Source organism: Ascidia mentula, chromosome 1 (genome assembly GCF_947561715.1).
Source record: "Ascidia mentula chromosome 1, kaAscMent1.1, whole genome shotgun sequence".
In the NCBI taxonomy this organism is placed as follows: Eukaryota; Metazoa; Chordata; class Ascidiacea; order Phlebobranchia; family Ascidiidae; genus Ascidia; species Ascidia mentula.
Genome location: NC_138566.1, coordinates 23,208,575 through 23,222,423, shown reverse-complemented (window position 1 = coordinate 23,222,423; position 13,849 = coordinate 23,208,575). Strand labels below are relative to the sequence as shown.

The window sequence follows — 13,849 nt, the reverse complement described above, 5'->3', positions numbered from 1 at the left end:
TACTGTCCTTATATACAGTTTCGGTTTCGTCAGTCGTGTTCACAAAAAGGTTTTTGCTTTGAACTTGGTCGGTGTTGACATGGAAAACATTTTTAATGTCATTTAGTTTTCGGGTGCAACATGTTTTTCAGAAATGTTTGTCGGGCACAGAAATGCCATTGAATTTGGCTGTGTCACGTTTGCGGGAAATCCCCATGCTTATCTCTTATAATGCCACAGGCAATTTATTGATGGGCATCTGGTATTCATTCCATTGATCAGACCACTATCGTTGTGATGCAACAATCGTCGTATGCGATTGGCACAATTAATATTTATGACATGGGCGTGGGAATCCTGCTGTCGCATCCTGTCTTTTGATGTCTTTTGTCAAATCGCACGCGCTTTATGACTTCATTTAATTTATTTTTGTTGCCCCGCTGACTTTGCAACATTGAGTGGTCAAAATCATTTACAACTACACGAATTATTTCTTTTTTCGACCAATCAAAAACCCACTTCCGCTGAATTTACCTACCTACGTTAATAACGTATACGTTAATGGGTATTTACAGTAGATAGATATTGGTTGATTGTGTTTGAAATAGTTGCATAGGAATAGCGTTTCATAACCAAGAAATCCAATTTGGTCACACAAAACATAAATGTTGTAAAGTTTTGTTAAGCGTGGAGCAGAAGACAGGGCTCCAAAATTTCAATTTTTGCGGTCACACATTTTCCAAAAAAGTTAAACACAAACTGGAGTGTAACTCAGTTTCCAAACTGAACAGTCGTCGAGAAAATCAAGTGCGACTAATTGTACAATAAAATCATGAGTTCAATCCGCCATGCCGGCACAGGGGTTTAATTCGCTTTCCGAGATTAGAATACATCTCGGCCAACCGCACCGGCCCGAAATGAAAACCATAGAATGGCGAAGAGAGGGCCGCGAAATCCTACCTTTAGAAGGCGAGGTTGTGTTATAGAATGTTCCATCCAATCGCAGTTGTGACCGCCGCCCGGTTTGTCGACGGCAAAACGTGACTGGAAAGGCGTTTCTGTAAGTTTTCATAGAAAGACAGACCAGTTTTGTCAGGCAGCCGCACATTATGCAACAGATTTTGATGAGCATACAGGTGTAAGCATATATTTGTATATTATAGATTAGGAATCAATGATATGATATCAAAAGGCGAACAGTGTTTGACGCAAGTGATGCATGTTTGGTTAAACGAGCTTGGCAATGGCTATTAAATCCGTTTGTTTTGCTTTAAAAAATAGCTGTTAGGCAAACTATGCTTCAAGCATAACAGAAACAATTGGGATTATATGCAGCATAATAATAAACCGTTGTGTGAGCATCTTGGACAGCTATAGGTTGATAAAATTTTGTTCTGCGCTCCGCTGTGATGTCATTTGCAACACGCATTGCAGAAAAACGGTGATTCCTCAGTTATAAAAAAAATTTCAAACGTTTTGTGTTTTCTGCACACACTTAACCGTTCCCCAAATAGCGTTGTTTAGAAATAAAGATAACTTTCAGGACGCTTAGCTTGGTAACTATTGCTTGCGAGGTTAATGGTGTCTGAAATAAAATTTTTGTTTGGTAGCGGGTAGTTTTATTCAAAGTAAAAATTTCCGTGTTTGGGCAACGGAATTATTAATGGAACGTCCGATTTTGTATTCTCAAAGCTCAACAAATCGTCTGGGCAAGAGGTTTGCTCGTGGTTATTTAATTGATATGAGTGCGTGTTTTGACAGCGTTGTTATGCGAATCACTAAAACACCGCTGTGTTGAAGTAATCGACCCCAAGCACATCTTAATACCAAGCAAAACTCCGAGGTTTCTGTGCGAATGTCATCATCAATAATTTAACTCCCTAGAAAGGACGATGGGCTCCTTTTCCAAGCGCGAATCACGGGTATATATTATCGACTTGCGCACTGTTTGACGAAATACGTTGTACAATAACTGGTGATATGTTGGTACCTGGGGACGCTGAAATTAATGTTGAAATGGGAAGTGACTGTCATTTAATCCGCAATGGAGATACCAGCAAATGAAAAATATACATTTTGGAGAACCGCCTTACCATGAAATAATTCAAAGGTTTTAAATACACATTGTTCAAAGCTAGAAGGTTCATCCCATATTTTATTTTAGCAAAAAAGCCATGAATAATAGCGACTTTTAGTTGCTTCTTATTCATTGCCTTTGTTCGCAATACATTGTTTAACAACAAAGGTTTGTGATGCCAAAAACACACAGAGTTAATACCAGCACTTGTCCTTTGATCCTCCGGCCGATGTGACATTGTACAAAGATAAATTTACAAAAAGTATCGCAAAAAAGAAAGGTTACAGACCCCCGTTAAAAGCATTTTTGTCGAAGTGTAGTTTTAGGGCTGTTTGTCTGATTGTAGTGAAGTTTTATTACAGTGCATGGTACCGAAGGCTAACATTTTCTACTGATCAATCATTGGCAACATTTTTTTGATTGAATTTGAAGGTGGTTAAATGTTTTTTACGATGTTTGCAAAACTGCAAATTCCTACACACAAGAGACGTGATGGAATGTAAAGTTGGGAATTGATTTGAAAAGTGTCTTGTATCTGTATCACTTCTCCGAGCGTGCGGTAAACAATAGCAACTGCCACTGAGTCTGTTTTTTTATCGTGGTGGTCGTGGGAGGTGATGTTATCTCGATGTTTAGTCACGTGAACGCGAAATACAGATTCCATATGCACGAAGCGTTTCAATCGGCAAAGCGTGTGCTTAGGACTGGTGGTACTTAGACACTACATTTAAATGTCGTTGTTCTAACTTGTGGAGGCACGGAAAAGCGTTAACGCAGGTTTGGGATCAACTTTTGGGTTTTATTTTTAGCAAACAGTAACTTGCCAGACCGGAAAGTTTACGCTTGTGGATGTTGTTGATTTTGGTTGTCAGTTGAAGTTGTATACGGTTGTCATGTTAAGCATACGGTTGTCATGTTAAGCAACACCAGCAGTTTATTCCGTGTAAGAAAGTGACTTACTTTTAGTCACAGTTTTGTTGTGTGTGAGTGTTTTTTTTTCAGCATGCCTCCAACAGCCAAAGTCATTTGCGTAAAGAGTCCACTTTTTAATCTGGCTCAAAACATAGGACATGGGTTTCCCCAAAATATGTGGAAAGGAAATTAACATTTTTGTGTGCCAAACATCTTTACAATGGTACACCAGGGGGTACCTCGTGTTTCGTACAAAGGCTGTGATTTTGTGGTTTTAGCGTCTTGCGCATATCGTCAAACAATGACATTCGCAAACGCGAATCCGTAAGCACAGATAAAAAGCCTTGTGCGAATGTAAATATATTTCCATTGTCAACAATGGATATCCCGCCTTCCGTGGTTTCCACAAGAAAACCAGTCATGTCCATGAACACACATACTATTGGGCCAATCAATTTTGGTAACAACCGCACACGAATCAACATCGTAATACATTCAGCCACGCTAATCAATGGAAAACAATAACAAATTGAAGATTTGGAATTGCGGGTTTTTACAAGTTGTACTACGCAATAATAACTACCATACGACCGAAATTAAAGTAACGTATATTTTATCCCGGTGTTGGTTTAAAAACACACCTAGCACTGTTAATTGCTTTGCAACTCGGTTTCAGAAGCACAACAACGCGCCGACCGTGTTAGAGCGATGCATTTTGTTGATAATTAACGCAAAATGTCAACTGATTGCATAGGAGTTCCGTTAGTTGCATACTGAACTGTTAAAAACCATAGTTACATAATTTCAGCCCAGCACGTGTACATAGCGCTGATGCCAAATACATTGTTTATTTATTGCAACTGGCTAACTTACACTACATGACCAATAAGTAAGTTTTGTGACAATGTCTGGCCGTGGCATAGGAGTGAAATACAGTTTGTAGGACTCATGCGGTGGCAGTATTCTGTATTACGATAGAGCAACAAAACTTTACATTTTTGGCAATGCTAAATCCTAATGTTTTTTAACTGACAACACAGTTATATTGCGAACATTTTGCAACACGCATTTGCTCTTGGACGTTCAATTTATACCAAATAACAAATCAAAGCGTTGGGCAGCATGTGTTCACCAGATGTTGGACTGACCGTTTCGGACCCAAAACAAACCTTAGTTTTATTTCAAATCAAACAAACGGCCTCAATAGAAAGCTTTTGACCGTCCGATAAACTCCGACCTCCCGCCCGCCCACACGAAGTAGGGGTCGTAAATGGGGCCATAATGTCCTGAACAACCCCCTATTCGCTTGTACATGTTTTACAGCGTGCAGTGCTGTTTGAAAAAAAGATAGTCATTTGAAGCGTTTCGTCACGTGATTAAAGCGGCCAATCCTGACTTAAGCCCAACGACGTTCAGTTAAAATAAAATGTCGGTCGGGGATTTTTGGCGCCCACGTTTGTCCTTTCCATCGTCTCCGCGAACCACCAGGAACGCAAACATCGGTTTTGGATGAAGTGTATTCCTAAGTGTGTGCACACGTGGTTCATGAGCGTCGTCAGTGTGTCAGTGCAAACATCAACGCGAAATGAGATTACCAAGGAAGCGTGCGGTGATATGTACGTTAACCGTACGGTACAGGTAGCAGTTAATGTGTGGATGTTTCGAAGTCTCCAATCCAAAGAGGCCTTTTTGTATATGGATATGCGAGATAAAGTAGGATATTTGTTCAGCCAATCATTTCGTGAAAGGATATTGTTCCAGTCATGTATGTTCGATTATAGACAAAGCGTGGCGTGTTTACACGGTCGCGCATGGAAAGACCCATCGCATTTATGGAACTCTGCTTGTTATACGTAATAATCCCATGTTTATCGTCTGATATCGTAAACATAAAGCGTCGAACGCCTTGTATCGAATATTTACTTATGAGATAGTCAACTTTATTACTTCATTTAGTTGTTTGCGATTAGTTCAATAGCAAACGAACATTGGGCCAAAGGCAACTTATCAGCAGCCAATTACTGTCAGGATCGTACTGTCGTTTGTGATGTCACAATGTGTTTCCCGCTGTATTCTTGGTATTTTAGTGATGGAAGTTGAAATATTAATTTATTTTTGGTGCTAAAATGTGTGGGAGACCGAAGTGTAATGTAAGACGCTCCGGATGTAAGCTCACATCCTCCAATCATCGCTGTTATTGTTGGCATCATAATGCAGCTAATTGTGTTGTCATAATCATTCAGTAGGTTTAGTGTGCAGTATCTAGCCTTAATGCACGCTTCAACACTTCTAACGACAATGACCTAAGCTGGTAAAATTAAAGTTGTATCGTTGTGTCTTCAATTGCCTTGCTCCAGAAGGCAGGCAGTTTAGCCGAAGTGTACGTTGGGTAGAATTATAGTGGTTGTTGTTTAGCAAGGTGTGCAATTCCAGTAGAAAAACAACCACACCCGTTTGCGAGGTCTGCACATAAGTGTGTTTGTTTACTGGCTTAAATAATGCTGTCCCAGAACAAACTTTTTCACCAACAATGTTTGATGGCAACTGATAAGAACGTTTGTCGAAACGAAGCAGGAATTTTGCGTGCTGACCTCTTAAAGTCACTTGCAACATGTTGCTGGGTTGCATCGACATTAGTCATTAAACCATTCCATTGCATTCCAGCAGTATATACAGGATGCAAACTACATTAGTCACATGTACCAGTTAGGTTATCAGTGATAAGCTAAATTTATTCAATCTATATGTTGTTGATTTTATGGAAAGAAAAAGAAAAAGGGACATTGTCAATCATGCAGATTATTTCACAAAATATGCTTTGTGAGTATAGGGACTTATAAAAGGCCCTAATAAACATCTGCGATGTTGTGTAAAGTGAAAGAAATGCTGAAACAATAGTCATGATGCCTCATGTTCCAGTCACCTTCGATCAATTTTAACAGCAGCCCTTCAGCAAAGAAATTGCGCAAACTGATGATACATCTGTTAAGAATTTTCGTTCGGTAAACGATGGTGCCAGAAAGGCAAACATGGGTGTTTGCGCAAATAGCCTCTCGCATTATCTTTGTCAGCGGATAAAGCGTTTGTGACGGAACATTGTGATTAATTTATTGCGCGGACCGGACCTAGGCCCGTTGAATTATTTTTTGCACAGCAAGGTGACAAATATGCGTTAATCTATACGAAGAAGCAAGATTGGCGCGTACAGACCGTAAGTTGTACAAAGCTATCAAACCCTTTGTGATGCATGCAACCGTTTACAGCTTAATTGATTTTCGGTTTTAAAACGTGACTAATTTGCTGAACTTCATTGCTGCAAGTATTATTGTTTGTAAAAGTCTTTTAAACCTTTCGCTATCAGTGCGGACTCTTACTCGAGAAACCCTGATTTAACCCCTATAAATGTTGTGAATCTTCAAATATAATTTATTTCAAAGCTGCATAGGGTGATGAGGCAATGTGCTAGCGAAACTGAAGTTGTAGCCTATTGGCTTGCGTAATCATTAACTTGACTGCTGTTTCTATGATAACATAAAGTTATTGTGACGTAACCAACCAAGACAATAGCTATTAATAATGCATGTGTTCGATCGGCTTCGGAAACCTAGAAAATCGAAAAAGATTTCCACACATCTGTGGTTCCCATGCGAGATCAGCACAAACGATCATTAAGAGAAAATAACTTGCTAATGTTTTGGCCTAAAGACGCTAAAACATGTCGTACGGTAATACGGGCGTGACATCACAATGAACACCTTTATGACGTGATTCATGGTCTGTTGTAACTGTATGACTTTTTTCATATGTGAAAGACCAATGTAATTCTTTTATGCCACTAGTTTCGCCATCATTGTGCTCTCATCAGATCCATTAGTAACAGATGGTACCTAAATCGTGGATATCCATACCATCAGAGGTCAGAATATAACGAGTTTTTGTTAGTTCCTGGAAGTGAGATTAAAAAATGGCGTAGGACACTGGGTCGTGCATCGTTGGGGGTAATTTGCTACCCCTCTAAGATAAGCTCGTGGCGGCCTTAATTAGCAGCGCAAGACACGACGGCGACCGATTTATTGGCTCTTGCGCTTATGAATAATTTACTACCTTCACTACTTTCATCGACGACTCGCTTGGGGTAGAACGAGCTTTTATGTCCTCGCAATTTGAATGTCGGGAAAACTGTTTTATGCTCTTTTTTATTGAAAAAGAATGAATGACGCATAGACAAAAAACGCAACAAAGGTTTTTTGGAATAAAAGCTTTTTTCAAGTAGACGAATGGTCGAATTTCAGTTTTTTGGTTCAGATAGGAAGGTTTATTACGTACAAAGGTAACCAGCACTGAATAGCGAAGTCAGCCAGTTAATAGCCCTATGGCCCAATCTCATCATCTATAATATAATCATGCGTTCGTCATGTATTTGTCATAACAGTGCTGAACAGGAAGCGTAATGATAATTAGCGTGCTGTGGCCATACTGCATCTATAACTGTGGTGTAATACGCCTACCTGTTCTACATATCTTCAGTTATTCCGCCATTTTTGTTTTCTGTGCATCTTTGCGCACTGGTACCTTTTGTGTTTAAGAACCTGCGGTAGTTGTAATTGTCACCATAAAATCGTGCAGCAATAACCAAACAAATAGTGTTTTTTGTTGAAAACAACGCTTTTCGTACCAATTTCTGTGCCACATGTTTGCCGGCAAGTTGTGGAAGCAGACAACCGTTTGCTTGTGTCGATTGCTTTTCAAAGTAATATAGCTGCGATCGAATACACGTTTCTGATAGACGGCACCCACGTTCTATAAAAAGACGTAGCCGATAACGAGTGATTTATAGAAAAAATGGTGCCTCATTTGCATATTACTTACGCGCATTGCCAGGATTGTTGTCATTAGTGTGCGTTGGCAGCTGTCGGCATTTGAAGACAAAAATACTCCTTACAGTCGTTTTGTGTTAAACAAACTGGTATACGTTTTGCATGTATACCAGTTTGTGTTGCATCTAGTGTTGCATGTTTTGCCGGCGCCCGATGTACTTTTCGGCTTGCATTCAAAATATATATTACCTTCCTGGCGCCAAGAGTATCCCCCGACACCGTGACAAAATCGCGGAGATTGGGGTCACGTGGCCGGAGGAATCGTGCCCTAAACACGTGATCATTTGTTTTATCGTTTCGTCGAAAAGCGCGGCAAAGGTTGAACTCTTGTGTTTTGTCGAGACTATATATTTCGTCAGTTTTAAAATATTTTTCGTCGTCATCAGGATCTATGTTGCCAGGCAACCAACAGCTATTTCGTTGTACCGGGCCTCCTAATCACACTGCCATATTGATTGTTCGCAACCAGAAAATCAACAGAGGCGATGTCAGTATGGATATTTAAGCAGCGACCCGAAAAATATGCTCAACGCAATCAAATTTGTTGTAACGCGTGATGAACACTTTCCGCTCAACCGAGGTTGGTTAACGTGACATTCGACACAAATAAAAAGGGGGCGTCAGTCTGAGCATGATTGCAAGTAATCGAAACGCGGAAACAGGAAAGCGGTGATGCGTGTCGAGCTTAAAGTATGACAAGTCACCCACGATAGAACGAAACTTTTCACAACTCGGTTATTCAACTCCGAATGAAACAATACCAACGCCTGACAATTCTTGAGTTATGATTGACCGAAATTTTCTAGACTATTCGTCGGGATCAATAAGAAAATTCATCAAACGTTTGCAGCCCCTACAGGTTCCTGTAACATATTAATCACATTGGTTGCTCTTAAATGTCATAACAGTTTCGAACCTTCGCATTTGCCCTTTGGCGTCACAAACGTTTAATACCTTGTGGTCTCAACGCGCAATCGTCCTTTATTTTGTATTATTATTCAATTGTTTTGATACGCACGTCATCGTGATTAGGAAAGTTCTACAACGTGTATCCTTGGTAGGAGCAAGTGCGCTTTGTAATTGCGTCACAATATAGAACTATTGTTGGTCACAACGACTCTCTTGTTGCAATGGAACGGGGAAGTAATTCACGTTTTCTGTGCTTCCGGGTTCGCAGTCAGCAAAATCATTTCCCATTGAGACGCATTTAGGCGACTGCTGCGTTGTCCAAGGTTCTATATAAGCTGTGTGCAAGCGCGGAAGGCATTTTAATATTGTCTGAAAAAGATAGGGCTAGTACAATAGTGAAGCTGTCGCTATCCTGAATATACGATAGAGGATATCGGTGCCAACAGTTCAGACTTGGGCCAACATATTTCCTTGTCAAAACAGCTTTAAATAATTAAGAGGTTAACTTACGATGCTGGGAAAATGAAAATACTTTCATTACGTGAGAACAAGTATCTCCAAGGTTAAGATATGCTGGCTTTCGTAAAGGACTCGATTTCGCTAAAAGCGTAGTCAGTGTCTGTAAAAATAAAGTTAAAAAACAACACATAGAAAGAGTTTAATAGAAATCACTGGGGAAACGTAGATTTGAAGCAGGGATGAGTCGTAAATGTTTTGCTCAAATTCTGCTTCGAGACTGGTGTCAAGATGCGAATATGTGGACTCTTTGTATTGAATGCATTTCAAATTCGTTTCCGAAACAAGTCTGGAATGTAAGTACAACATCATGAAACCGAAACCTTACGGCGAACGCAGCAACGCGCGTGTGTTGCCAAGCAAGCAACCACTGGGTGTATGCATAATTTGTGCAGTATTTGATTGATTGACAACAATTTTTAAGCGGCTTACGTGAAAGTGGAAGGGAAATTCCCGTCTTAGAAGGATTAATAACATGCAAGTCCATCGATGAATTGCGTGGCTTACCCTTGTCGCATGAACGGCGCGATTGACTTGATACCGCAGGAGTGCATGCATGGTGTGAGTCACTGGCGACTGTTCGCTAAGCAGTGGCAGAATCTTTTTTTTACCGTGCACAGAAGTTTCGTTTGTGTTTGCTGCGCAACTTATATTTGAATAGAAAATGTCAGGCACGGGCTTATCAAATGAAAACCGTCGATCAATAAGTTTTCAAACTACTGCATGCAATTATTTCAGTGAAAGAGCAGCAGCCCAAACAAAATGTGGTGCTGAAGATAAACTCGCTTTAAACATGAACAGCACATTTGCTGCATTTATTTGGCAAACCAAAGCGACCAAAACAAAGGAAGAGTCTGAACAAGGAAGAAGTAGTCACCAGGAAAGCGTTGTCATCTGCCTTTGTTTTCTTTCTTGTTTACATCACGAAACATTTCAAGACAAAGCGTCCCGCGATTGCCGACAAATCCTTGTGGTTTCTAACCTTCTTGCGCTTTTTGCTTTTTCAGACGTGTTTGATTTAAATTAGCGTCGGAACAATGCAAACCGCCTACCCTCAACACTTAACCTGCAATGTCACGTCAGCGGATCAATACGCAACCGGGGGAATGCCCCCGACCGTGATGACGTCGTACCCGGCAATGGATTTTGGTGTTTCGCCGTCAGTATTACCGGACATGACGCAGGCCGGCGGAATGACTCCGGTCTTTCTAAAATTTGGGGAAAACTTGATGATTCCGCAGGGATATCACCACCTTCTACCACAGTTTGCCCCAACTCCTGCTGGAGTTCAGACAATACAGTATGTGGCGATCCCACCTACAATGCCCCACCTGCAAGCTTTTGCCGCTCCGCCTACGGGCCTCAAGACGAACGGCGATAACCCATGTCATTTTGAACAGCAATTGCAAGGACGTCACCTGGCAATGTCGGAAGTAAACCAGATGCTGCCTCCAGTGGACACAAGGCCAATTCTCGTGCCGAGAAGAAGGAGTGGTCAAAGGAATGGTAGGTTAACTTTTTTTAACAGTGGTTTTGTAAAAATACAAAATTGACCCTTAGCACCAACTGATATATTTCGTAATAAATTAAGTCCTAAAAATTGTAGCTAAAAAAATAAAGATTTACTCCTGTTTCAATTTTAGGACGGCAAGGTTTAATTAGACAATCGGCACAATTTTCCTTTTCAGTACCTCCAATGCAAACCCGTTTTCCACACCAAGGGGCCACAGAGCGAACGTTGCGTGGCAACAATGTGGCTACGCGACGCACCAGTCAATCGTTTGACGACGATCAACAGAACTCAGGTGGGTTTTAAAGTATAACAGTCGAACCAATGGCCCAAAAGATGATCCTTAAAATTTCAAAACTAGATATGTAGGTTAACGTGATTTCTAACTAAATGCAGAATATTTGCACTAAAAGCAAAGATGCTGCTTCCCTTTTAATAAAAAAAAAAATTAAAATTAAAGTCAATGGTTTCTACAAAAAATACAAAAAAAATATTCAAATCATGTGATTCTGACTCAGGCACCCCAAGCCCAATGAAAAAATCGACCCCATATTGTCGTCCTGACGTCATGCCGCAACCGGTGACGTCGCCAATGATGGATTGGAGCAGCCCGGATGCAAGAACGCAACAAAAAGTCTGTGATGTTCTCGAATACTACTTTTCCGATGATTGTCTTTCCAAGAACGCCTACCTCCTAAAACAGGTGCGCGGCACGCTTTTGTGACGTCACAGTGAAGAGCTTTGAAAGTTCGCGTAAATGTCGGTAACCGATGAATAATGTATTTCTTCGTCCGGTGGCTTAAAGGGGGTTAATATATTATTAGTTAAGAGCGTCTTACTCCAAAAAGCAAAGTCTTCGTAGCTAACTTTGAATCATATCATTCTGTTTTGCACCCGTGCTTTAGCCGTATCGAACCAAAATGCGCTAATTTTAACTTGTTAAACTTTTTTGTTTCTTTTAATTTTCCCATTCCGGAAAACCTTTTTTTCATATAGATCACATAACCAAACAATGCGTAACAAGTTTCAAATCTAACTTGCAAAACTGCCTTTGAAAAAGACTGGGATTTCTAAAACATTTGACGTGTAACAGATTTCTCAACAAGAGAACGGTTTCGTCAGCCTGCGACGTATTGCCTCCCTCAAGCGGATAAAGTCACTGACGCGCGACATCCGAACGGTGGCGCACTGCGCACGTCAGTCGCACAAGCTTGAAGTGAGCGAAGACGGGACTTTGGTAAGCCACCAAAATATGTCACCTTGAACAATTTGTTACTGAATATGTGTTATAATATAATAACAATTATTTAAATGTTCTAAACATGACAAAGAGCTATTGTTACGTAAAGGTTCGTCGAATTCAGCCCCTGCCAAACAATATGGAACCCCCGCGATTCATCAGAACTGTGATCGCGATTAACTTGCCTCTGGAAAACCCCACTATCGAGAGCGTGACGTCACTTTTTGCCTCTTTCGGTGACTTGACCCAAGTGCGAGTATTAAAACCGGGAAAAACCCTGCCCTCATACCTCCGAGATTACACAGCGGTAAGAAAACTAATTTATTTCAGTCCACCAATACTTAGGAGTTTTAGCTGTCGTTGCGTGAGGGAGTTGTATTTTCAGAATCATTATCGAAAATTGTGGGTGACAAATGTGTTTGATTTTATTCACCAAAAAACTGTGGTTTTTGACTCAATGTACCGTGATAGTGTGTTTTAAGGACCGAACAAAATATGTGAGCAAACCATTACGTTCTTCACCCAAACTTGTTGACAAACCAATTATTTCCCAACATGTTGACAACAAAACCTTTCTTTGTCTAGTGGGTGCCTGACCTGGGCCAGAATTCTTGCGCAATGGTTGAGTTTGAAAGTCAGGATGAAGCTCAGCGCGCTTGCAGAGAAATCAACATGAACCACCGAAAGTACAAAACCCTCAGGGTGGCGCTGTTGAAGCCTGGAGCTCGTTTGAGAAGAACTCTTTACAGAAAATACAAATGTAAGTCTTGCAAATGCACCATTACTTGCCATGAATGCTTGGTCGCGATTATTCTTTGTGAAAATATTACGCACAGGATTTTGCTTTACAACATAAAACTAAACTTCAACGTTTTGTTCCTCAGACGACGAGGTTGAACAACAAGAGGAAAGCTGCAAATCGCCACAAAAACCCACAAACTACTGCGAGGGTGTTCCGCTGGAGGAAATGACCCAGATTGCAATTACCAAGGCAACTGACCAGTCACGTGATTACGACGCCAGCGGTTCCGGTTCCGATTCCGACGCCGCAGACTCACAACCCAAACGCTTAATAGCGAAGCGTGCAGTTTCGGATAGCGGCTTCAGTCAGTCCAGTGGAGATGAGCTGGAAAAAAACATGAAACTCTCTCGAAATGTGAGAAGGCCGATCCGGCCCTCACCTAACCATCCGGGCGAATCATCCGACGGCAGTGACGTCAACATGGCGATGACGTCCCGACCACGTAAAAGCACGCGCGGCCTTGTGTCTGTCGGCGTTTTGCGTAACCCAATAGGGCCGGTGGACAATGTGACGAAAGGCTTCAAAGTCGGCTTCAGAAAGTGCCTCACATAAAGTTGGAACAGCCATATATTCCCTTGCAACCTTTTTTTCATCTAAAATGCTCTTTTGCCGAACTTACCTTTTTGAATATGTTTTGCCGAATTTTGAGCAATGATCGTGTCAACAAGACAGTATTGCATATGCTAATTTCTAATAAATGTAGTTTCGTTTCAACTTTCAAGAAACATTAAACTGCCGTTTGCATGTTGACATAGTGAAACTGAAAAGATTGTGAAGATTATATTACTCACTTGGCTTACCTAAATTCCGTCCAACCTCTGGAGTCAGGCGGCTGCGTTTCGAACAAAATTCTGTGTTGTATGTTTTATTTTTACCCGAAGCATTACATTTCGGATTTGAATATTGCGTTTGGTTGCAAATAAGAGGCAACGTGCTGTCTCGATATTCGCCTCAATCACAATCATGCTTTTCTCAATAAAATTTTGGTAATTGACAAAAACCGTTGGATTTGCGTCGAAAAAGTAGG

At 40.9% G+C, this 13,849-nt stretch overlaps 1 protein-coding gene across 1 annotated transcript; it reads left to right on the top strand.

Moving 5' to 3' along the window:
* Positions 1 to 10,281: 10,281 nt before the first annotated feature.
* On the top strand, positions 10,282 to 13,802 carry LOC145907074 (uncharacterized). The gene is made up of 7 exons (XM_082994512.1): positions 10,282 to 10,776; positions 10,959 to 11,075; positions 11,299 to 11,483; positions 11,874 to 12,017; positions 12,130 to 12,327; positions 12,606 to 12,780; positions 12,905 to 13,802. Exons 1-7 carry the CDS (start codon positions 10,308 to 10,310, stop codon positions 13,372 to 13,374), a joined length of 1,758 nt encoding a protein of 585 aa, XP_082850638.1. The 5' UTR covers positions 10,282 to 10,307; the 3' UTR covers positions 13,375 to 13,802.
* Positions 13,803 to 13,849: the final 47 nt, after the last annotated feature.

What these genes read in the sequence shown, in the direction of transcription:
- LOC145907074 (XM_082994512.1), top strand. Translation starts at nt 10,308, where the DNA reads ATGCAAACCGCCTACCCTCAACACTTAACCTGCAATGTCACGTCAGCG. An exon ending in TGAGCGAAGACGGGACTTTG is followed by an intron (nt 12,018 to 12,129) that starts GTAAGCCACCAA and finishes TGTTACGTAAAG; the next exon opens with GTTCGTCGAATTCAGCCCCT. An exon ending in TCTTTACAGAAAATACAAAT is followed by an intron (nt 12,781 to 12,904) that starts GTAAGTCTTGCA and finishes TTTGTTCCTCAG; the next exon opens with ACGACGAGGTTGAACAACAA.